Raw genomic sequence first — 22,957 nt, forward strand, 5'->3', positions numbered from 1 at the left:
ATTGTCGTTAAAATTATCTATGCAACATGGCCTTTCGTGGAACTTAGGCCCATTACAATTGGGCTTTCGGCCCATTGTCGTTAATAGTTGTTGAGGCCCATTATGATGATCTAAAAGCCCAAAAAGAACTTAGGCACATTAAAATTGTTCTATAATTGGGTGTTAATGTCCTTAACAAAATTAATCCTAAGTCCCACCTCTATTACACAAAAAGTAAGTCAAACATGTATTCTAATACTGCCACATCAGCAAAATACATCTTCCAATACAGCTACATCAGTAAAACACAAATTTCTATATACTTTCTCTTCTCACCCCCAATATGGAGGCCAACAACATTCCATTCCTCCATATTATCCACAACAAAACTACACCAAAACACAAAATATCAACATATTCACATCAACAAAACACTTCTCCCAATACAACCATATAAACAAAACACGTTTTACAATACAATCACATCAGACAACATTTTTGTTGACCCAATAATACTTTACCATTACAAGTGCCCTTACCTAAAGGCCATAAGATTATAGCATTTCGAGGAATTTAAAGAGACCCATTACAGTTTTATCAAACGCAATTAGTCCCGAAAAAACAAGAACAAACAAACACACCCCAACCACAAAACCATAATACCCAAAAAAAGAGAGGAAACAGAATGCAATCAGAAATGAATATTCATACCATGGCAAAGTATACATCACAGCAGACCCCGAAGCAAATCGTTCCATATACCTAAACCCTAAACTCGAGATGTTAAAAGTATATATCTAAAAAGCAAAAAATTATAGAGCAAATATGAAAAAAAGAATAAACAAAATCACAGATGGATTGTAAAATAAGAACTCGAAATGGAGTAACAGTTGTTCAGCAGTCATTCTACCCATAAAGATCACAACAATTTGAGAACCCATAAATATATACTGAAGGAATTATCCAAACCAGTGGATAGTGGATTCTCTAATGTCTCCCATAGAGTCCTGTAGTCGAATCCAAATAATTTGACGCAAGGTTTGGATGATGATAATGATTATATATATACTGAATGAATTAGCTATATCATTGCTTTATTAAAGATAAATACTGCAGGTAATATAAGAGAAGTAAAGGTTTTGATCCAGATGTCAAAATCTAGAATAAGAGTTGCAACTAGTAGTTTTATCAGGTATTATATAAAGATCAAATGTAATATAGGCAGGAAATTTCTTGATGGAACCTAAATGGACGAAAACGACATCACGTCATCACTTGTTCTACTCAAAACAATGGTCCCGACTCCCCAGAGTATAATGATGGGCAAAACAACCGAAGAAGTGAGATTACCAAATTAAACAAAAATAATGTCCAACTGGTAACTAGATAATCATGATATCATAAGAAATCCTTATCAGACCATGGCATAGTTGCCTTTGCACTCCCAACAATTCTTTTCTGCTACATCTCTTCATGTCATACTAAAACTCATCTGCATCATTTCCTTTGTGTTGTTTTCAACAAGAACTCCTGTAGGAGACATGTCATGTGCCAGGCTGCTAGCTCGGAACCTTTATCCATCATACATATTCTGGGCTCTTTTAAGCATGTTCACGATCATGTCTAAGTTTAACCAGCCTAAACCCAATGTCAATAGATTTTCCAGCAGAACAACTTAAATTTAAACTTAAAACATGGTTGAAGTGCAATCATTCAGTACATATGATAACAACTTAAATTTAAAATAATACTTCAACATCTCAAGAAAACTACCATTCAGTAAATGAGAAAAAAGCCTAGTCAAGAACAGTTTCTAAATCCCATCAATGGAGAGAAAAAACAAGAGTAACTCTGAATAACACTCAGCATCATCATCACCTTTTATGTGGACCAAGGACTGTATTCAAAGAACTAACACTAGCACATACAGTCCATAGCATACTAATGAAATGATATGGAAGAGAAGGTTACTAGAGCTTCATTTTTTTCTTGCTTGTGGAATTAAGGACCATAAAATAAGAATAAAACCTATGTAATGAACATTGCAAAATAAATTGAGAAACACAGCGAGATTAGGCAATTATTATGTTGAAATTGAGCAATTATTATCTTATAAAAAGTTGAAATACAAACCAGCATTATGTATCAATATCGTGATGCTGCTACCTACGCTTCCAGGAGAATAAATCCAACTCAATGAACATTGCAAAATAAATTGAGAAACACAGAGAGATTATGAAATTACTATAGCGAAATTGAGCAATTATCTTAAGTAAAGTTCAAATACGAACCTGCATTATGTATCAAATATGTATTTGTTGGTAATTAAACAAGTAAAGGATAAGGAATCTAGCACAGGTCAAGATAACATTAATATCAAGTTTTCTCAAAACGAAGCAGAGCACACCGCAATGTGCGTAATGTGATCCACGTTAACTATATACCACTAGAACTTCTGCTATGGAACCCTAAATAAAAGTCATTGTGAACCTCTCCACCTCGAAAACGAGATACCAGTTAAATTAGCCACAAAAAAAGACCAGAAAAGAGGAAGGTGCGCAATAACTATGTAGCTCACCTGAGAGACACATGGACAAAAAGCAAAGCACCGCTTCACAAGCGCGGAGGAGTAGCCCTCACAAGCAGAGTTGAGTTGCTCGATAACCGAGTCCAGATCAGGCGACGACGGCAGTGATACACGCCTTTTAACAGCGAAAATCTTGCTGTTGACCTGAAAAATCCTCGCAGTGGCAGGGAGGAGCTCCGCAAAGCGAGAAGTTGAAGCCGTGGATCCTGCCGCCCCAGACTAGTTCGCGAATGGAGACTCCTGGTCCTCCGTGAAGAACGAGATGATCGCCGACAGTAGGATCGTATGGTGCCGGATGAACATGGAGTAGTAACACCGCGAGATTTCCAGTGAGACAGTCCAGACCGGAAGGACCGCAACGCGAATGGAACAAATCTTTGATACTCACCTCTGGCTCCATCTTTGGCAATTGAGATTGGACGCTAGTGATGGGGAGATTTAGGGATTTATAAATCTGCTTGTTGTATCAGACAATCAAACAGAATAGATAATAGAGAATAGAGAGAGAAGCAGATGGAGGAGCGAGAGCGAGGATCTGTTTGAGGAACGAGGTGATCTCCGACGGTAGGATCGTATGGTGCCGCATGAACATGGAGTGGTACCACCGCGAGATCGCCAGTGAGACAGTCCCGATCGGAAAGACCGCAACGCGGATCGTGGAACAAATCTCTGATACTCACGTGTGGCTCCATCTTTTGCCATTGAGATTGGACGCTAGGGATGGAGAGATTCAGTGATTGATAAATCTGCTTGCTGTATCAGACTTGAGAGCATCTCAATCAATCAAACATTAGAGAGAATAGAGAGACAGAAGCAGATGGAGGAGCGAGAGCAGGATCTCAGTAAGACCATTAATACATCAGCTAGAATGTGTAATCGCCTGCCACATGGCCAAGCTTAATATGGAAACCACTGAAATTTAACTAAGCATATGGATTAATGATGGGAAAAACATTAAGGCCATCAAATCCAGGGACCTTTCCTTGAGATGTCATTTGATTCAGAGCAAGGTTCAATATAAACATAGATTCATTAATGCAGCATTACGAGGAGCTGCCACCTTAAGAGCAAGGCTTCAAAAGGGGCATCCAGCAACAACATTTGTTCTGGCAGAGGAAAAGGTTGAAGAATGCAGAGAATCAAACATCTCAACAGCATTGAACTTCGCCTGTAGCGGAGGTGAACTTCTCAAACGTACAAGGAAAGGTCTACTACACAACTTCAGTACTGAATTGCAATTACCAAACCTTTGCGGGGCTTTCATTGGCACTCACCCTTACAAAAAATTTGATGGCAGGAGCTCTCCACTGGAAGCAAGTTTCCTTCAACATCAATTCCAAATGGCAGGTGGCTATTTATTATAACTCGGAAGCTTTTGCAGCAAAATCGCAAATCCCTATCATTTTTTGGTTTCTCATCTTTACCCATTTTTACTCCTGTCATTGGAAAAAAATCTTTAGTAATTTGATTCTTCTCACTCCTTGGAAACATACAGGTAGTAGCTAAGATGAAAAGTAAGTATATGGCGGTAGCATTCACCAAAAAGAAGAAGTGTAAGCAAATTTTTATACTCATTGCGCACCTTTTTTGTTGACCCATCAACTAATTCATAGCATGTGGTGATCGCAGATGCAATCTCAGGAGTACAAAGTGATGTCCCGGCATGGCCCAGAAGAGAAATTGATGACGGTAGTGAACAGAAAGCTTACTTCGGGATAATAACAGCTGACAGAATAATAGAATTTGAGTGCAAAAGTAAAGGTGAGAAGCATATGTGGATTGAGGGAATCCAGTGTATGTTGAATTGTGCCAACATACCATACTTCAGATCATATTTTGATCATGGGGAAACCAGAATTTCATGTTTAAAAATTGGTAAAAGATATAATGTGTATCTCTAACTTCGCAGACAATAAGTGAGCAAGCGCTGAACAATGGTCATGTTGGATCATGTTAATTACTATACATAGGAGAAGATTTACAAAGGAGCATTGCAGAATTCTGGCATGAGATTTCTATATAGAAAACACATAAAACGCTCAGCAGAAGGAATGAATTTAATGGATAAATTTGTCACGAATCTATTGGTGAATTGATTGAATTCTGTGAGGTGCGGCATCTACAGTAATAGTTTGCTCATTCTAACTTTCTAATTCCTTGAGAAAATCAGTATTGTCAACAAAGACCTGCCAAAGGAAAATACAAAGGTAGTGAAAAATCAGATCATGCAAATTGGCAATGTAGCTTTAAAAAAATCATCCAAAGAAACAACTATTGCTCGAGATATGTCGGTAATGAGATTGTTAGAATGCATCATTTTAACATGGTATCTTGATAACGTAGTATAAAACCATCGGTTGACAATGACATGAGCCAGTTGAGAAATCTACCATGACTAGTCAAACGGTAGCGCCATTAAGGAATTAGTTCTGTCTGGCTCAGTTTTCCACACTTCACACTTACAAAAACTAGAAAAGAAGTCTATAGAACTCTATACAATTCTACATGTTTCTTTAAATAATTGACTAGTTTAGTTACTTATATGTTGCAGAAAAATGTAGTCAGGACTATTTTCATTTAGATCCCAACTTAATAAAAAAAATGTGTCACTAGCTAGGAAGTGGTGAATATGAGTAACTAGAGCACTGCACAAAAGAATCAAGTTAGAGGTTGGTTCAGATATTCAAATCCCGTGTCTAAGCATGATATACATCAGTCCCTCTGTAAATTGTATGTAGGCAGATGTGGTGACGTTTGATAATATGCGAAAGGTAAACTGGTCAGAACCTGCAGAAGCACCTTGGATTCAGTGCTACGCACTTTATGCTAGCAAAGAATCAAGACTGATCTAGTTCAGTAGTTCCCAATCTCCCTAACATGAATGAGATAGAAAACATACTGATTTCCAACCATCAGGGTCCAAACATGCAGTGATTTTCGTGTTGATAACTGGCAGGGCTCCAGGTTCAAGAGTAATTATTCCTCCACACCGCTTGATTGCTTCTGCAGACTTATAAACATCATCCGTGCCAATTGCAATCTGGCATTCCCATACAAAATTACATAAAAAAAAGGCCTTCTGAGGACAAAAAAGACTCTCATAGCAATAATCTGAGTCGACAAGTCAAACAAAAGCTCAAAATCATATAACTGGCAATACATTGCAGGAAATGGTAAATAATTCACCTGTGCATAGCCATTTCCTTTACTGTATTCAGTGACCTCATAGTTATATGTCAGCTCCAACACAGCATTTTTGTCTTCAGGACCATAGCCCATTATGGCTACGGTATACTAAAAGGAAGAACAACTAAAAATTAACCAAAGTTGTAATACCGAAGGAAATCCATGATTCCATGAAAATAGATTGTGAGAAACAGAAAGGCTTTCACATAGAAAAATTTCTTCCATTGACAGTAGTGAGCCCAAGAGTGTAAGTATGGGCCACGGGGAACATATGGACTGCGCAAATGGTAGTTGATATGTAAACAACACCCGTGCACAAGGTCCCGTAGTGGGTGGAGACTGGCAAGATGTACGCAAACCTTACTCCCACTTAGAAAATTCCCTAAAGCTAAAATCTTCTTACACCAAACCTATTACTGGGTTGCTGCAAGAGAGCAAAGCTTAAGATTTAGAAACTCCACAATCGTGGCAGTTGCATACTTTGTCTGTTTGTCATTACTTATTAAGGATACATTTACAGCATCAGATACATTTAGACTAATATGGACACATTTATTCCACAGGCATAAACAAAGAAAAGTGACCTTGAAAAGCCAATTTATTATTGCTGACAGACAGTGCAAATCACCTTGTACTCGGGGTTATCCCTTTTGCCAAGGAGATCCATTCCAAAAGCCTTCCAAATCAGGAACGGAGAACGAAATTAGCCCAAGCAGTTTATGATAGTGACAGCTGAAGAATTAATCATACCTACTTAAACTATTGCTTAAGGAGTTGAACAGAATACAATTTGGAAGCTACCTTCTTGTAGAAATTTATCGACCGATCAAGGTCACCAACTCGAAGCATTACTTGACAAAGAGGCTCAGGTGTAGGCCCCCTCTCCGAAAGCTCGAACTTATAACCATCTGGATCCTCAATGAAGGCAACAATGGTACTTCCACCTTCGACAGGACCAGGTTCTTGGGTAACTTTACCACCTTTTGCCTTCACAAGATCTACTGTTTTGGAGACCTATACAAATATATCAGAATAGGAAATAAGTACGAAGAACGATCACTAATCAGACATATGAAATATCAGTAATGAGTTTTGGCAAGCCAAAAGGACTTAAAACTAAAGCATTCAAGATGCGCAGCTGTTCCCAGGAAACTAATCTCATACAAAGAGATAAATTTCCATGAAAGAAAATGGCATCATGGAGTATCTGGGAAGGTCTAAATTGATGGCCTGTTAAGAAGGCCTAGTAAACTCAACAAATTGCCTCATCTATTCTTGTCTTCTTTATTCAAAGTAGAATCCGTGTAAACTTACGGGATTCAAATTGAAATATTTTAGTCCCTATGTATCCTTTATATAAATGTCATGCAAAATGGAATCTTTGGAGACACAACATGTTCCTCATTCTCCATATGAATGAACATTCATACTTACGCAAAGCTGGATGGTTGGGGCAGCTATTTTACTTGAAAAGTAAGTGATCGGAGTACAAACGTACCTCTTCTACTGCAACACCAAAATGGCCAAATCCAGTTCCAATGTCATACTTGTCAACTCCATAATCTGCCACCGTTTTCTCAAATTATAAGCCAGCAAGACAAAATGTTAAAAACTATCTAATAGCCGAAAAATAGTTAACATCATCTAAGGTGATGCATATCGCAGCGATAAATTGAATAGGAAGAGGACTTACTATAAGTTAGCTCAACAGCAAAATGGGAATCTTCAGGCCCATATCCAAGAAAAGCATTTGCATATTTTTCCTCGGGTACGTCACGTTTTCTAAGCAGCTTCATCCCCAAACATTCAGTATAAAATCTGTGATTACCACATGCTAATTATAAGCCTCTTGTCAACCGAGCATCACTGATAAGAAAGGCATAAACTACAAATTATTTTAGCAGTAAAAGGACGTACTTAATCGTCTTGTCCAGATCTCCAACACGGTAAACAACATGGAGCATTCTTCTCTTGTCATTCTTCACCCACTCTAGTAGATTTTGCTCTGTTACAGCAGTACTCGCAAAAGCCATATCTCCATAGATGCCAACCTCCGTGGTGTTTCCCTCAGCTCTGGGTAACTTAGTAGGTGCTACACCAAACAGCTGCAACTGAGGAATAGCTAGATAAACAACGAAAGTGTATTAGCACAGAAAATATACATACCCCCCTCTCTGAGCAAATATTTCTAGGTGGATCAAGCTAGATTCGATGTCTAATCACTTTGTCTCGTCAATGGCCGAAAAGGAGGTGGGGGAAATAAAATTCCAATCGCCCAACCCAAATCCTTAATAAGAAAATGCAAAATGCAGCGGCAATGCCATAAAAACAAGATATATAATTCCTGCAGATTAATTCGTAATATAAAAGATGGAAATCCCTAATAAAGGATAAGAGAAATCATTGCAAACAAAGAAATAACCACCACAAGCATTTGTGAAAAAAGAAAGGGGACACCATAAGCAGACATGTTCGTGACTAGGGTTGTAAATACTAAATACCTAACCAATACCAACGCTGTTTGATTGAAACATAAGAATTTAAAGCCGGCTAACAAACCAGGCGGCTAGTTCAAACTTCAAATTCCTTTCTCTCATATTTTTTTCACTTTTATCGGCAACCAAACAGGGGAATGTACATCGCAGATGACAAAGAAAAAAGAAGCAAAAAAACTTTATTTCAATGGATTTATACTTACCAGCCCCGAGTTGAAATAGAGCGATTCTGCGGGAAGCATTGGAGTTTGAAGAGGCGTTGTGAGTACCGCTTTCACTACGAAGACAAAACGATGTAGGAGGTCTATAGGAACGAGAATGGACATGTGGCGGGAGATTCATTGGAGCAGGAGATGGAGCAATTGGTAGCGTTGTTAGCATTTTCTGCTTCTCTCTACCGCTTTGTCAGTTGGTTTGTGCATTTTGTATATCCGAATTCCGATATGATATGAGTGGGCCACTGAGCACTTGATGGGCCTGTGAAAGAGTAACCCAAGGGGCCATTTATTCTTTTGGATCCAAATCCATTCTGGGCTTCATACATGGACCATGTTACTCTATGATATATTTTAAATACAAATTAATATTATAAACGATTTTGAATATTCATTTCCATAAAGAATCCAAGTTGGACAACCTTGCTTTTGAGTCATCGAACACTATATTTCTTATATTTTAATCATGACATGATGAAGTAGATGACAGAGGAGGGAGGAATCACTTTTTTGCAATGGTAGGGACATGACATGACGATTCTGCACCGTATAATTCAAAGGCAGGCCTCGCATGCTCATCTATTATTCCAAATGCAAATATTATCTATTACGGATGAGCAACCGAATAAAAATGGAAACTAATTGCCAAAGTCAACGAAATCGAAATGTTAAAAAAAATTTATGGCCTAGCTAACTAGAGGGCAAGAAATTATTCATATTGATTCTTTCTGTCTCAACATTAATTTGTTTCTTCTGAGTTATACCCACTTCGGTTTTTTTTTTTTTCCCTGGCACAAGTAAAAACAAATTACAAACCACACTGATTCAAATCAAGATAATGATCTGGAGGATGATACCCACTTCGTATATGATCTTCTTGAAGACGAGCTTGCAAAAAACGGAAAAGAAATTAATTATTACGTGGTTTCAATGAAATTGATTTGCATTGCCTTTCCATTAAATTGTGATTTCAAGAGTTAGAATTACGTACTTTGTATATTTCTTAAAATAGTGAAGGCAAACTTTTTAAAATGTCTCTATATGCATAACCATGCACGGTAAAGAAATAATTGAGAAGAATGAACAATATGACAACCAAACTCTATACCCTACGCCCTCATATGAAAAAATAAAATAAAAAAAAAATCTACACCCTACATGTACAGTTGGAAAAGCAGTGCATGTATAATTGTATATGCCTTAGTGGGTACATTAACGTTTATATTATTAATATTGAAAAACAAATAAGAAAACCCATATATATGCAAATAGCCAAATATAATATATGTGTGTCTATAGATTAATATGCAAGCAATGACTTTCTCTATGTGTTACACATAATGACGTTCTCTTACATATGTTGGGATCTGCAGGATTTATGCTTGGTGGATTCATTTATACATAATAATACATGGATGCACCATATTTTTAATAACAAGTGCGAAGGTAGTCATGGCGATCAAGTGGATCTAATGACATGTAAAAAAATAATAAAAATTCCAGGTCAATGGCCAGCGGGGCATCCATGTAATTTGGCTAAACAATTGCGCCAGAACGTGGCAACGTGCAGTCACTTCACCCGATAAAACCAAAAACAAATGGATAAATCCTCAAAAGTCCCTTCAATCTATATTGTATTAAAATAGTTATTTAAAAACACACCACTTAATATCCAAAACAAATTAAGTGCAACTTGTGAGCTGTTTCTATATAAAGATTAAAAGACAGTGTGTATCATAGACATTGGCACAATATTTGCATATATTAGTAAAGTCTCTAAACCTCTTCCTCTTCTTGCAGAGCAGATATGGCGAAAATTGCTTTAGGTTCCCACCAAGAGGCCATCCAGCCCGACTGCATCAAAGCCCTCGTTGTCGAGTTTATCACGACCTTTTTGTTTGTGTTTGCCGGCGTTGGATCCGCCATCACCGCCGGTACGTACGTAATACCAAACACCCTATTATTACTATTATTATTTATTATTTACTGATATATATACACACACAGATAGGCTACTAGGGGATAGTCTTGTGGGGTTATTCGCCGTAGCCGTGGCACATGCGCTTGTTGTGGCAGTGATGATATCCGCTGGCCACATTTCGGGTGGCCATCTCAATCCAGCGGTTACGCTTGGCCTTCTAGCCGGTGGTCACATCACAGTCATCCGATCCATTCTCTACTGGATTGACCAATTGTTGGCCTCTTCAGCTGCTTGTATTCTCCTCAAATATCTTACTGGTGGATTGGTAACTACTCAGTCACCTAATAAATAAATGATCGATTTTTTTCATAATTATTTAATTTAATTTAATTTTGTTATGGCTGCAGAGTACTCCGGTACATACACTGGCGAGTGGGGTCGGGCAAGTTCAAGGAGTGGTGTGGGAAATCGTGCTGACGTTTTCTTTGCTGTTCACGGTGTATGCTACAATGGTGGATCCAAAGAAGGGGGCTCTTGATGGGCTGGGCCCAACCTTGACTGGATTTGTTGTTGGAGCCAACATATTAGCAGGTGGAGCTTTCTCAGGTGCTTCGATGAACCCAGCAAGATCTTTTGGGCCTGCTCTTGTAAGCTGGTACTGGACTGACCACTGGGTCTATTGGGTTGGACCACTCATTGGTGGTGGGCTTGCTGGGTTCATCTATGAAAATTTCTTCATTGTCAGATCTCATATTCCTATCGGCGGTGAAGATATCTATTAACTTGTTCACTCCCCCTAAAATTCACTTTCGCAGCTTCGTGTTTTCCATATATTAAAAAAATAATAAAATTTGAAGTTTCCTTCTATTTTCATATCGAATATTAGTTATAGATTGTATGCACTACATATATGTATTAACTCTTATAAATAAATAAATAAATAAAAAAAGCCTAAGAGGGAGCCTTCATTCTCTCTGAAAATTATGCGTTGGATTCCTATTGAACCTGTGCATGAAATTACATGTACTTGCTGAAGATTTCCGTAACATGTTAAGAACATAGAAGTCCCATTTGATTAGACACAAGTCTACCAATGATTTTATATGGATAAAGCTCACTCCTAACAAACAATTAGACTTTTTTCCTAGCTTGGTGAGTTGAGCTCAGCCCATTTATTAGGTTTCAGAGAAAAAAAACTCCTGAGTATAATCCGATGTATTCACAATAATCAAAATCCCAAAACAGATATAATTGGTTTATATAGACAAAACCCATTCCTAACAAACAATTAAGTTTTTTTACTAACTTTATGAGTTGGATTTAACCCACTTGTTAGGATTAGGGGAAACAAACCGTGTAAATTTAGTTACTGTCAATGCAGTAAAAACAAATCGACCTGCATTTGCCTTATTATCTAGCAACTATGACAAAAATATTGTACATCGAGTCTTTTTAAATTATGAGTCCTCTTGCTCCATGGGCTTGCCAAACAATTACCTGGGCCGATCATTCAGGCTAATGGACTTGCTTCGGGCCTTGGGTCTCTAAGGATAGTGGGCATGACCCACATCCTTTTCATATTAACAATCGGGCCAGTTTGCAAATCATGGTGGCGTCAGATGGGTCGTCATGCCATATTAAATTACAACTAGAATCACTGAATCACCATTACTTCTTCGAAATTTCCGAGTTTCTTCCCCATTGGGTTCAATATATTCTTCATTTTTCTCCCCATGATTTGTGTGTTTCTCAAACAAAAGAAATTAGACAAATCAAATTGTTGTTAATTGCTCAAAAATTGCTGATAAATATTGATGCTATCGTACACCTGCATTAATTCTACCCTAAATATGGATTTTGTTAAAGTTGACACCACACAAGACTTTAATTTGTATGGACCGTATACTCAATGATACTTAGTTCAAGAAAATACCTTGTTGACGAGAGAGGGTCGTCAATGGTACTTAAACCAAGAAAACACATTATTAATGTAAGAGGGAATGAACTTAGGGAATGAACTTTGTTTATAAGTCAATTAGATGAGTTATGCTAAACTGACGTGTGGAATTATAGTTTTGATAGATGCTACCATGTTATGAATTGGCCTAAAAATAAGTTAATTAAGATTTACTCCTCTTAATAATTGAATATACACAGGTGAGCCATTAACATGAGGATGTGTCGGCCCCGTACAAACGCAGTGACCCACGTGCAAAAAGCCATACCACAAAGTTTTTTGAAATACATTCAATGCCTAGCAAGACTAAAACAGCTTCACTGATTTAATGGTCAATATTGTAAACTATGTATAAACAAAATAATAGAGTACATGCTTCAATTCGTGTGTGACCTTTACGGAGAAATTTCAAGGTAGCTTCAATCATAGAAATTAAAGACAACGCCAGTCTCCAAGCCCCATATTTAATTATCTACGTACTGCTTCAATTCCCCACCTCATTAGTCCTCATTGCTAGCATTAGCAAACCTCAAAAATGGATCGACGGCTGCAAGAAACAATCCTGAGAGGCGACACACAAGCCTTCCATACTTTAATTCAAGAAGATGAAAACATTATCAATCAAACACTTCCTGGATCTTCAAACACAATCCTCCATTTGATCGCTCGATACGGGCATGTGGAATTGGCAGCAGAGATTGTGAAACTTCGACCAGAACTGGTGGCCGCAGAGAACGACAGTATGGAGACTCCACTGCATGAGGCATGTAGAGAAGGGAGGTCAGAGATTATGAGGGTTTTGGTGGAGACTGACCCATGGCTTGTGTATAAATTCAACACACGAGGCCAAAGCGTGCTGTTTGTGGCTTGTGAGAGAGGGAGACTTGATGTGGTCAAGCATTTGTTGAATTATCCGGTTTTGTTGACGTCGGAGGTGGATGCACTCACTACTTCGCTTCATGTTGCTGCTTCTGGAGGGCATACAGGTAAAAATAAACGAAAACTCTATATATCCCTAACAATTTATTCTATAACCGGTCATAACAGTATTATGTTGAGATGCTGTTTAATTACATGTTATGGTTGAATTTGTTAGGAATATGTAACGCTATTGAAAAATAAAAATTCACTTTCTACAAATTTACTGTTTGGCTAACAGTACCTCAAGACATCAGATATTCTAAATCATTCTTTGAATAATTTAAACATTCATTTCTATAGTCGTATTGATTTAACTCAATTTATTTTACAACTATTATAACATAAAATCCTACCATATTTTTAAAAATAAATAATTTGACATTAATATTTTCTTAAACCTAAACATATCATATAAATAATTATAATAATTATTTTATTCAGTATTCAATTATTTATTATTTATTATTTTGTCATGTAATATTTATATATTTATATTGAATGTTTAATAATGTGGTTGTTGAGAATGAGGGAAAATGAGAGGAAGAGAGAGAAAAAAATAAAAACTAGTATAATATTTCATTAAATATTGTGTAAAAAGTTATGAATAGGCTTTTAGAGAGATTTATTATTTGAGAAATTGTATTCCCACCCCCTAAATTAGTAATCCCACCCCCAATAATTAATTTTATTTTTTAATATTAATTTACATATAATTTGATATTTGTTCAATTTTTGTGTGATTTGACATTTGATTCTCATTCTAAAAACTAGTTTTTCCACCTTTATCAATTAATTAAAATAAACTTATTGTATCACATCAATGTAAATTATCGGATACATTTAATGTATGATGTAAGTTGTTCTCCATACGGAGTCAGTGAGTTGTGGATGTGCACGCTCATAACCACCAAATAGGTCAATATATTACTCACCTCAAAATGTTCTCAGCTCACCAATCAAATCTTGTTGAACATTTGCCAATGCATTATTATCGAACCTTAATAACCCAGCAACAACCCTAAATCCATAATTTTCATATGCTTTGATGTGATGAAATAAGTTTACTTTAATTAATTGATAAGGGTGAGAAAACTAATTTTTAGAATGAGAATTAAATATCAAATCACATGTAAATTGAAAGAATCAAATGTCAGATCATATGTAAATTAATATTAAAAAAATAAAATTTAAAAAATAGGGGTGAGATTACTAATTTTGGGATGAAAATACTATTTCTCTTGCGGTTTAAATTTACTGATGTGAACAATATTCTACTCAAAACTCAACCTAGAAGTCTAAAATTAAAGTGCAGAATCTGTTTATGCTTTATAGTTTCTGACGCGTGTGCTCTTAGTAAATTAGGTGTCAATTTAATCATTCTATGGTCTACTATTGTTCTTTGTTTGGGTTTTGATGCATGCCATGTCATGAATGATGTAATACCGGGTTAGAAAAGACAGTAGATGTTATATTAAATAAAAATCCTAAAATTAAATTACTATTCTATTATGATTTTTATCTTTAAAAAAATGAATATCCCAAATAATAATCGACGCTTCTATTGACACCCCTCTTTTTGCTATATAAATCCCCTTTTACATTGACAAGTGACAAGACAACCCTCAATCAAAAGTGTAACACCATTTTTTATGGAAATTGCTAAATACACGTACCTTTTACTAAATACACACAATAAAGTTGTGATGAGACAAGTAAAGTTGTAATTGCATCAGTAGGCATACTAATGATTGTTGGTTTAGGGGTGCAAATAGCAAGACTTTGTAAAAAACGGTGCTATCATTAGTATGTCTACTGTCTCTCTGACAAAAAACGGTGCAATTATAACTTTACTTGTCTCATCACAATTTTATTGTGTGTATTTAATAAAACGTACGATTATTTAGTAATTCCCATAAAAAATGGTGTTACACACTTTTTATTGAGGATTGTCTTGTCACTTGTCAATATCAAAGGGAGTTTATATAACAAAAAGAGGGAATAATTGCATTTAAATGGGCAGCCACAAAGGACATGGATTCGCGATCCCAGTAAATCCGTAATGAATGTAGTGGTCCTTTCGCGTTGACTGTCGACTTCCATCAGTGATAATAGTATTACTATAAGTCTATAACTATCTCGGGTGGCAGGGGTTTGCTGTAATAAAAATTACAGCAGATCCCGCTATAGGTAATTTAGATCCCAAAATTTTTTTATTTTATTTTGAAAAAATTATAAATGTATAGTTTATGATCTAACGAATCTAACAATATATTTTTTGTTAGAAACAAAAATTAAATTCATCGTGATCCAGACACCGAAAATTTTGAGTTTATATCCGACGGTCTAAAATTGTTAAGCATTTTTCATATAGCATATAATTTTTGTTTTAAACAAAAAATATATCGTTGGATTCGTTAGACCATAAACTACATATCTATAATTTTTTCAAAATAAAATAAAAAAATTTTCGTCTCAAATTGTTATTACAGTGGGGCCTGCTGTAATTTTTTTACAGCAGAGCCCCGACACCCAACTATCTCCCATACACAAAAAAAAGAAAAGTCTATAACTATCTTTGCAAGCATAGTATTGATTTTTTTACATTTAACAAATCCTCCCATTAATATTTGTCACAGACATTATGAAGTTAATACTACAAGCACGCCCAGACTTTGCAAGGAAAAAGGACATAAATGGGTGCACACCTTTACACTTGTGTTGCAGCAAGGGTCACCTGGACATAACAAGGGAGCTGCTAAGGTTAGACCCTAATCTCTCTTGCTTACAAGACAATGAAGGTCGAACACCGCTCCATTGGGCTGCAATCAAAGGCCGGGTAGCCATCATTGATGAGATACTATCTGTGAGTCTTGAATCTACTGAGATTATAACCAAACATGGAGAAACAGTCCTTCACCTTGCTGTCAAGAACAACCAATACGATGCAGTCAAGTACTTAACCGAGACGCTTAACATCATCAAGCTCATTAACTTGCCTGACAATGATGGCAATACACTATTGCACATGGCAACAGCTGGAAAACTTTCAACCGTAAGATTTGCATACAAATTGTTTTGTTAACTGAGAATGATACCATATAAATTTTTTTTTCTGGACATCTAATATGGATCTAAACTCGGGTTATCGTATGATTGGTGTCCCACATTGGTTAAGAATACTAAAAGAATTCTATTTCTTATCAGATGGTCATATACCTGCTCAAGATGGGGATCGATGTAAATGCCATAAACCGGAAGGGCTATACGGCTCTGGACGTTGTGGAGTCGGATGCAAGCAACTCTGGTGCTCTTTTGATTATTCCTGCATTACAAGAAGCTGGAGCTAAGAGATGTGACCAATTGGGGCCATTTTCACGGGAGATTCAACAAGTATATGAGAACATTAATAGCCCAACCATTGAGCATTACTCCCCAAAACTGCCTGATTCTCGTCATCGCCACCACCACCACCACCGTCGCCGAAGGGCAAAGCAACTAGAGATCCAAAAGGAGGGACTTCGCAATGCACGGAACACAATAACTGTAGTGGCAGTTCTGATTGCCACTGTTACATTTGCCGCTGGCATAAACCCTCCAGGAGGCTTCAATCAGCAGAGTGGGAAGACTATATTGGGTAAACAAACTTCTTTTAAGGTCTTTTTTGTATGTAACATTGTGGCATTGTTTCTATCACTTGGGATTGTGATTTTCTTGGTTAGTATTATACCCTATAAGAGGAAGTCCATGATGAAATTACTGGTGGTGACACATAAAGCAATGTGGGTGGCGTTGTCCTTTATGGCTGCTGCCTATATTGCGGCGGTATGGACAGTGTTGCCGCGAGGGCGGCCTGGGATGGTGTGGGTGTTGGTGGCAGTGGTGGGTATAGGAGGAGGGTGCACATTGGCCATATTTGTGGGTCTAGGGATGTTATTGGCTAAGCATTGGATTAGGAAGTGGGAGTGGAAGAGAAGCAAGGAAAAGAAGAGAGAAAGCCCCAATAGTAGCATCAGTCACGTAGAGGAGTTGCGAACGATGAAAAATGGTAACAATGATTATAGTAGTAATTCGGATGTTGATAGCTCTGATCAAGGCTACCACTTGTACTAGATGTGTCTATTTATTTTTATTTGTAAAATTAATGTAGTTTTAGCCAAATTTGTATCATCAGAACCCCTGGACCATAGTCATGCATTATTGTGCATTATTCAGCTGTAACATTGCATAGACAGGCACCCGCTTTCTTTTTTCCTTAATGTATTTTATGCATCAAGGACTTCCAAGGCCACTAGAAAATTCCTGCAGCTAGAAAATCTTTGGCCGGCTTAAGAAACTAATGATCAAATTAACTATAAAGCTGATGAAGGGTGTTGAGGCATTTCGTCAAACACCTGTTACCAATTGCTAATTCCACCAGACTTTAGGAGTCGAACACAACTAAAACTGAACCCAAATGTCATAAGCTCCACAGGACATTAAAAATAGGAAGAAAGAGTACACTCACTTGCCGCTCAGAAGCTGATTTTGATACAGAAACACTCGTACAGGAAGATTGCAGCGAAAAAACCTTAACTTATTGACAATGTCGGAGTTGCACAACAACTCAACAAGTAAATCAACACCACCAAGACACCGGATTATAATCCGGTGACACCGCGCGACTGAAATCATTCCGCAATTGTGGGCTTTCTTGGACTTAGCTATTACAAGAAGGGTCCATACTCCATACTAAGGCGGGCTTTATTGAACGAACTGGGCTTCAAGCTGAAGCTATTAGTATGCGTCGTGGGCTTTATTGAACTGAGCCAGGGCTTCTATGAACCCATATGATAAGCCTCCACAATCTCAAAAGCATGAAGAAATCTTTCCAATCAAGTATAAATCTTGGCACATTGCCCAATCAGTTTTAATCAAGTTTTCTCTTAACTGGATTGAAGAAAACTACTAAAAGCTTTCTGGCTGTGGACCCTTGTGCACGATAGTTTTATTTTTATTTTTTATTGTTTTCTAAACTGGGATTCATTCCTGTTACATGCTCAACAAGACAAAGAAACTTACCTGGGATGCGGTGGAGAGTGTTTTTGAAGTTATCAAAGTTGGTGGAGGGTGAAGGCTTGTTTGCTGAGGCAGAGCATCTCCATTGAAGAACGGAGGAAGTTACCCTATCTAATCTAAGCTGGTACCTTTTGCCTTTGATTATATTTATATGCATGATATGTCTATCAATAATAAACAGGCTCTCAGTCGATAAACCCCCTCTTGGCCACCCAGCTCTATTATTCATATTTTCTTAAAACCACCACATTCTGCTTGCCATCCACAATCAATACATATGACTAAGTACTAACTAACCTCACAAAGAAATTCAAATGTCGTATTTATACATGTTAGACCTTCTCTGGGCTAATTTGTATGGATATTGGCATGAAAGCACCATGAAAACCATAAGGCACCCTGCAAGGCAGTGTAATCTTGGCGACTGGTTCACATGTAAACTTCTTTGTGTCAATGATATAGGCCTGCAAGAGAGAAACTTTTGTTTATATGTATATGTACAAAGAAACTTTTGTGTCAATGATATACACTAACTTCCTGTAAACTCTAACAATACCATAAAAACTAGATTTAATTACCTGAGAGATGTTAGTGTCTTCATTGTGAACAAATGTGATAATCCAACCATCATCTTCTTCAGTACCGCCTTCTTTTGGTACAAAAGTAGCTCCAGAGCAAAACGTGTGCTCTTCAAAATGGTGATACTCCACCCTTATAAGACCTTCAGAGTGAGTGTCCTGCTCTTCTAAGTATAGCTTTGCGAGGCCTCCATATTTTTGCAATCCTGAATTAACCAAATTGAGATACAATTTTGCTTAAGAATATATTAAGCTACTCAGAGTTTAAGGGCAAATTGCCTCATTTACTAAACCTGAGGCAGAGCTGGCAATGGAGTCGAGAACTTGACTGTAGCCATATCTATTCTTAAGTCCAGTGAAGTCTCCATTGATCATCGGAAAGTCCACCGCAAATTCAGTACCAGTAAGATATCTCTCCTTGACCTCTCCAGTTTTTATGTTCAATTTCCATTCATAAGCACGAGAAAAGACAGATTCATCTTCAACGCCACCAGATTCTATAGGCATAAGTCTTGTCTCAAACCATTCGAACTTATTCAAACCAAAGTCAGGTCCTGGTAGAATTGATTCATGAGCTCTGCATCCCCACACCACAACCTGTACCCATCGATGGAAAAATTATTCAATGTCGCGTTCAACAGAGGAATTGACAACAGTTTGTGTAGTTAATTACCTCAGCGTCATCCTCAAAGCAGTTGAGAATGTGAAATGTGCAATTTGGCTCCACGTCAAACCACTTGACCGATCCCCCATCACCATGGCGAGGCATTACCCCAATCCTTCCATATCCTTCCTTAATGTACTTCATTAAACTACATACAGTTGATAAACATTGGTTATGCAAGAAAATCAATTACAAAGTTCTCCGTCGCTACATTTTTTTAGGTATTATAATTTACAGTATAACGGATGTGGACTTACGGGCCTCCCCTCATAAGTCTGTTTATGTCCAGAGATAGTGGGAAGTCTAAGATCACATTATACCTGAAAACAGAAGTCCAAATTAACAAGTATATGAGCTTTGATTTTGTGAAAGAGACCTCTAGAATGAAAAAAGCGAATAGAATGTTAATCATCACCTCTCTGTAACCCCTATATCATGGCAAAGGATACACCTATTAACTCCGATATCCACTTTATGGACCAACAACTTTCCATCAGCTGATCACAAAAATATGGAAATTATGCAAAAATTAGTAATGCAGACACTGCTTCATAGACATAAAAAACAAACACTCACGTTTTGCTCTTGGAATGAAATGACCGTACCAGAAATCACACCAACTTCGAGAAATGGCTTAGTCACGTCAACACCCATTATAACCAGCTCCCCAGAACCCGGAGCTCTCTGTAGCAAACGAAAGATAACTGTTAAAATCAACTAGTGGATTGAGATCTCCTGAAAGAAAGTAGAATCTTGATCCAACAATATTAAGAGGAAAAATTAACCTTGGGGTGGCTTGCAAAAGGCCGATTCCAAGATCCATTGATATTCCAATCCCCTAAATATTCTAGTGTAAAGATATCAATCATTTGAGGCACATAATTTTCTGCAATTGAGTAGAAGTTCCCTGCATGCTCAAAAACATTGGTGTTGCTCATGTCTTTGTTCACTTTCCCAAATCTCAACTGAAAATCACACAGATAAAATAAATTAGTCAAGTCAAAATTTATGAGTAATTAAGATAATTGAGTTTGAGTATATCATTGGATTAAACAGTATGCGCACGAAATTAAGCAGGTATGCTGAGACAACAGCCAGTGAATCGCCTTCTAAGGCTGGAAGAAAAGATGGTTTGTTTCTTTGTTTCTCTAGCCTGTATGTTTCAGTTTCAACATATCTGTTGTTATAGAGGATAGTCCAGGTCCCATCACTGCATTTATCAAAATACAAAGCATGAAGCATTCCTTCCCCCTCAACCCATACATGACTTGACCTTCCAAACATGGAACTTGTTGATTTTAACCCTCCAAAAAGAGGGTTTGCTCCTGCAGTCACAGCAACATATAAGACTCAGTGACATTAGAGGTGGTAATTATTTCTTAATAGAGTTGAAGATTCTAGTTTAACTAAATACCAATTAACTTACAAAAATAAATCACTATGAAAAGTTATGGACTGGTTACTTTATGTGTGTGGCTGATAATGAAATTCCGTCCAAGTAAAGACTAACTAAATCATGTCTTCTACTTTGGTTCGACACAAAATTTGTGCACAGGACTGAAATGTTGCTGCATTAATTTAATTTTCACATACCATTGTTTCAATTAATTTTTTGTAGAGTAAAATTAAAGGGTAATTAAAAATAATCCAACCATTTCTGATGTAGACACCCTCCACGAAACTATCTGGAATCTTCCCTACAACATTGCTGGCAGCGATGATAACAGCTTCTTTGAGTTCGTGATCAACTGGTGCAAAGTTACTCTGCAACCAAATCAATATGTAATAAACAAACTATTCCATCACTACATGTATCGGATGTTGGAGTATGTTTATGCTACTGAGTTAAATTATTAATTCACATAGTATTGGAGTGAAAGGTTGCATGCACGTTCAGTTTCAGTTTTGTTAGTTTAACAGGTTACCTGAGAGGGGAGTAGTGGCTGGTCTACAAACTCAAACACTGAATCAACAAAGGCATCCACTAGTTTTATGCAAGTTGTTTTCATGATTTTGGAAACATCAACTTGCAACTGGAGCCTCTGCAACTCTCTCATAAATGGCTGCCAATTATATCCATAACACCATTTTTAAAATATCAGGGCAGAACTAGATGGATTAAGCCACAAAAAGGACGTTGTATGTCCAAATACCATTAATTTAGTCTGCATATATATAGCCCTTTCTTTCCTGCTTAATTGGAAAAATAAAGGGAACTTACATGTGATACAGAGGAGAGTATGGTACTCTTAATTAAGCGATCAAACTTGCTGGAGAATGAAGGCTTCTGAGCAGAGCAACTGATCATCAACTGAAGAACAGAGGAAGATGCCATTAATATTCTCAAATCTCAACCAGTTGCCTTGCCTTGTGCAAGTATATATGGCATGTATACATATATATATATTTATAGTACTACGATCACTTTCAAAGATTGGGATTGGATTGGTGTAGACAAGTTTTTGGTTGTATTAAGGGTTATGGGTTAGGGAATATGCTAATTTTGTAAGTGGTTTATCTTGTTGTAAAAAAATGTTAGTAGTATGACTTATGATGGGCATCCTATTGGAGTTTTCACAATTATCTGTGAGCAACAGTCCTAGAAAATCCATGACTAGTTCGTCAGAAAAGCCGGTTTGGCTATCTTATAGTTGGAAAGAGATTCATATACAGTACAAAATACAAATTAGATTTCGAACTATAAAGGTCACATCTTCACCTCGTAATTTTTTTGATAAACAATCTACAACTTGTATACAATCATTAGTAAAGACGATCTACAGGCTACAAGTAAGGATCTTTTTTAAGGGTCTAAACAAATATGAATGTAAATGAAGCAGTAAATATAGATAGAATTGAACCAGGGAAACAAGGTCAGATGCACCCGCGGCAGCCCTCTTCCTAGACATTGAAGTTGGTGGAGACCGAATTAGGCATGTGTGCAGAGAGGCAGAGCATCTCAACTGAAAAAGAACAGCGGAAGATGCCATATCTAGTTTTTGTACATGCATGGCGCCACATTTGTCATTGTTTGAATTCATAGATATAATTATGGTGGCGTTTCAGGTGAGACCATAAATTATTCGGACTGACAGCAACTTTTGATTACGTGAGTGGCTGTTCAGACATTTCGTTGAGCACTTGATGCGCGCAGCAACCACAGGAAACGACAAAGACCTCAACCAGCATAAAACCGCCCCCAGTTCTCACAACAACATAGAAATAAACAAATATTAAACAAGACCGAGTCAAGAACTCTTATGAACAATACCCAGTTCACAAGTCAACAATGCCAAACTGTCCACGACTCTCGGACATACGACTCTATTTTGCTTCTGCTTGTGTATTTGGGCCTAGTGCCCTCTGTATTGCTATATGGGTTCTCCAGATGTCATCTGG

General features: G+C 37.2%; 5 protein-coding genes across 7 annotated transcripts; 3 read left to right on the forward strand and 2 right to left on the reverse strand.

The window, feature by feature from the left end:
* The first annotated feature begins 3,156 nt into the window (after nucleotides 1-3,156).
* Nucleotides 3,157-4,501, forward strand: LOC119996228 (VAN3-binding protein-like). The gene is made up of 5 exons (XM_038842790.1): nucleotides 3,157-3,299; nucleotides 3,495-3,772; nucleotides 3,864-3,913; nucleotides 4,062-4,119; nucleotides 4,196-4,501. Exons 1-5 carry the CDS (start codon nucleotides 3,157-3,159, stop codon nucleotides 4,465-4,467), a joined length of 801 nt encoding a protein of 266 aa, XP_038698718.1. The 3' UTR covers nucleotides 4,468-4,501.
* Nucleotides 4,495-8,658, reverse strand: LOC119997294 (probable lactoylglutathione lyase, chloroplastic). Of its 3 annotated transcripts, none has more exons than XM_038844204.1 (9): nucleotides 8,451-8,658; nucleotides 7,670-7,874; nucleotides 7,446-7,570; nucleotides 7,251-7,315; nucleotides 6,554-6,766; nucleotides 6,381-6,428; nucleotides 5,753-5,860; nucleotides 5,466-5,606; nucleotides 4,495-4,752 (listed from the first exon to the last, which is right to left on the reverse strand). In XM_038844204.1, exons 1-9 carry the CDS (start codon nucleotides 8,626-8,628, stop codon nucleotides 4,708-4,710), a joined length of 1,128 nt encoding a protein of 375 aa, XP_038700132.1. In that variant the 5' UTR covers nucleotides 8,629-8,658; the 3' UTR covers nucleotides 4,495-4,707. The 3 variants fall into 3 exon arrangements, with proteins under 3 accessions (XP_038700132.1, XP_038700131.1, XP_038700133.1); XM_038844203.1 differs by lacking the exon at nucleotides 4,495-4,752 and adding an exon at nucleotides 4,759-5,353; XM_038844205.1 differs by lacking the exon at nucleotides 4,495-4,752 and adding an exon at nucleotides 4,759-5,353 and having other exon boundaries at nucleotides 7,670-7,863; nucleotides 8,451-8,653.
* Nucleotides 8,659-10,194: 1,536 nt separating this feature from the next.
* Nucleotides 10,195-11,250, forward strand: LOC119997364 (aquaporin TIP4-1). Its single transcript, XM_038844313.1, has 3 exons — nucleotides 10,195-10,396; nucleotides 10,470-10,708; nucleotides 10,791-11,250. The coding sequence occupies exons 1-3, from the start codon at nucleotides 10,270-10,272 to the stop codon at nucleotides 11,163-11,165; spliced, it is 741 nt and encodes a 246-aa protein (XP_038700241.1). The 5' UTR covers nucleotides 10,195-10,269; the 3' UTR covers nucleotides 11,166-11,250.
* Nucleotides 11,251-12,651: 1,401 nt separating this feature from the next.
* On the forward strand, nucleotides 12,652-17,473 carry LOC119996528 (ankyrin repeat-containing protein ITN1-like). The gene is made up of 3 exons (XM_038843199.1): nucleotides 12,652-13,326; nucleotides 15,898-16,313; nucleotides 16,466-17,473. Exons 1-3 carry the CDS (start codon nucleotides 12,876-12,878, stop codon nucleotides 17,369-17,371), a joined length of 1,773 nt encoding a protein of 590 aa, XP_038699127.1. The 5' UTR covers nucleotides 12,652-12,875; the 3' UTR covers nucleotides 17,372-17,473.
* Nucleotides 17,474-18,504: 1,031 nt separating this feature from the next.
* Nucleotides 18,505-22,722, reverse strand: LOC119997767 (carotenoid 9,10(9',10')-cleavage dioxygenase 1-like). Its single transcript, XM_038844956.1, has 13 exons — nucleotides 22,420-22,722; nucleotides 21,780-21,869; nucleotides 21,484-21,621; nucleotides 21,211-21,322; nucleotides 20,624-20,883; nucleotides 20,344-20,523; nucleotides 20,164-20,242; nucleotides 19,974-20,055; nucleotides 19,816-19,878; nucleotides 19,568-19,706; nucleotides 19,188-19,491; nucleotides 18,895-19,100; nucleotides 18,505-18,780 (listed from the first exon to the last, which is right to left on the reverse strand). Exons 1-13 carry the CDS (start codon nucleotides 22,597-22,599, stop codon nucleotides 18,649-18,651), a joined length of 1,965 nt encoding a protein of 654 aa, XP_038700884.1. The 5' UTR covers nucleotides 22,600-22,722; the 3' UTR covers nucleotides 18,505-18,648.
* Nucleotides 22,723-22,957: the final 235 nt, after the last annotated feature.

This window comes from Tripterygium wilfordii, chromosome 4 (genome assembly GCF_013401445.1).
Source record: "Tripterygium wilfordii isolate XIE 37 chromosome 4, ASM1340144v1, whole genome shotgun sequence".
Taxonomy (NCBI): Eukaryota; Viridiplantae; Streptophyta; class Magnoliopsida; order Celastrales; family Celastraceae; genus Tripterygium; species Tripterygium wilfordii.

What these genes read in the sequence shown, in the direction of transcription:
- LOC119997364 (XM_038844313.1), top strand. Translation starts at nt 10,270, where the DNA reads ATGGCGAAAATTGCTTTAGGTTCCCACCAAGAGGCCATCCAGCCCGAC. An exon ending in TGGATCCGCCATCACCGCCG is followed by an intron (nt 10,397 to 10,469) that starts GTACGTACGTAA and finishes ATACACACACAG; the next exon opens with ATAGGCTACTAGGGGATAGT. An exon ending in AATATCTTACTGGTGGATTG is followed by an intron (nt 10,709 to 10,790) that starts GTAACTACTCAG and finishes TTATGGCTGCAG; the next exon opens with AGTACTCCGGTACATACACT.
- LOC119996228 (XM_038842790.1), top strand. Translation starts at nt 3,157, where the DNA reads ATGGAGTGGTACCACCGCGAGATCGCCAGTGAGACAGTCCCGATCGGA. An exon ending in GCTAGGGATGGAGAGATTCA is followed by an intron (nt 3,300 to 3,494) that starts GTGATTGATAAA and finishes AATTTAACTAAG; the next exon opens with CATATGGATTAATGATGGGA. An exon ending in ACATCAATTCCAAATGGCAG is followed by an intron (nt 3,914 to 4,061) that starts GTGGCTATTTAT and finishes GGAAACATACAG; the next exon opens with GTAGTAGCTAAGATGAAAAG.
- LOC119997767 (XM_038844956.1), bottom strand. Translation starts at nt 22,599, where the DNA reads ATGAATTCAAACAATGACAAATGTGGCGCCATGCATGTACAAAAACTA. An exon ending in GCTTTGAGGATGACGCTGAG is followed by an intron (nt 19,492 to 19,567) that starts GTAATTAACTAC and finishes CGATGGGTACAG; the next exon opens with GTTGTGGTGTGGGGATGCAG. An exon ending in CATTGCCAGCTCTGCCTCAG is followed by an intron (nt 19,101 to 19,187) that starts GTTTAGTAAATG and finishes TGGTTAATTCAG; the next exon opens with GATTGCAAAAATATGGAGGC.
- LOC119996528 (XM_038843199.1), top strand. Translation starts at nt 12,876, where the DNA reads ATGGATCGACGGCTGCAAGAAACAATCCTGAGAGGCGACACACAAGCC. An exon ending in TGCTTCTGGAGGGCATACAG is followed by an intron (nt 13,327 to 15,897) that starts GTAAAAATAAAC and finishes TATTTGTCACAG; the next exon opens with ACATTATGAAGTTAATACTA. An exon ending in CAGCTGGAAAACTTTCAACC is followed by an intron (nt 16,314 to 16,465) that starts GTAAGATTTGCA and finishes ATTTCTTATCAG; the next exon opens with ATGGTCATATACCTGCTCAA.
- LOC119997294 (XM_038844203.1), bottom strand. Translation starts at nt 8,628, where the DNA reads ATGCTAACAACGCTACCAATTGCTCCATCTCCTGCTCCAATGAATCTC. An exon ending in CGATAAATTTCTACAAGAAG is followed by an intron (nt 6,429 to 6,553) that starts GTAGCTTCCAAA and finishes CTGATTTGGAAG; the next exon opens with GCTTTTGGAATGGATCTCCT. An exon ending in GGGATAACCCCGAGTACAAG is followed by an intron (nt 5,861 to 6,380) that starts GTGATTTGCACT and finishes TCTTCCTTTTAG; the next exon opens with TATACCGTAGCCATAATGGG.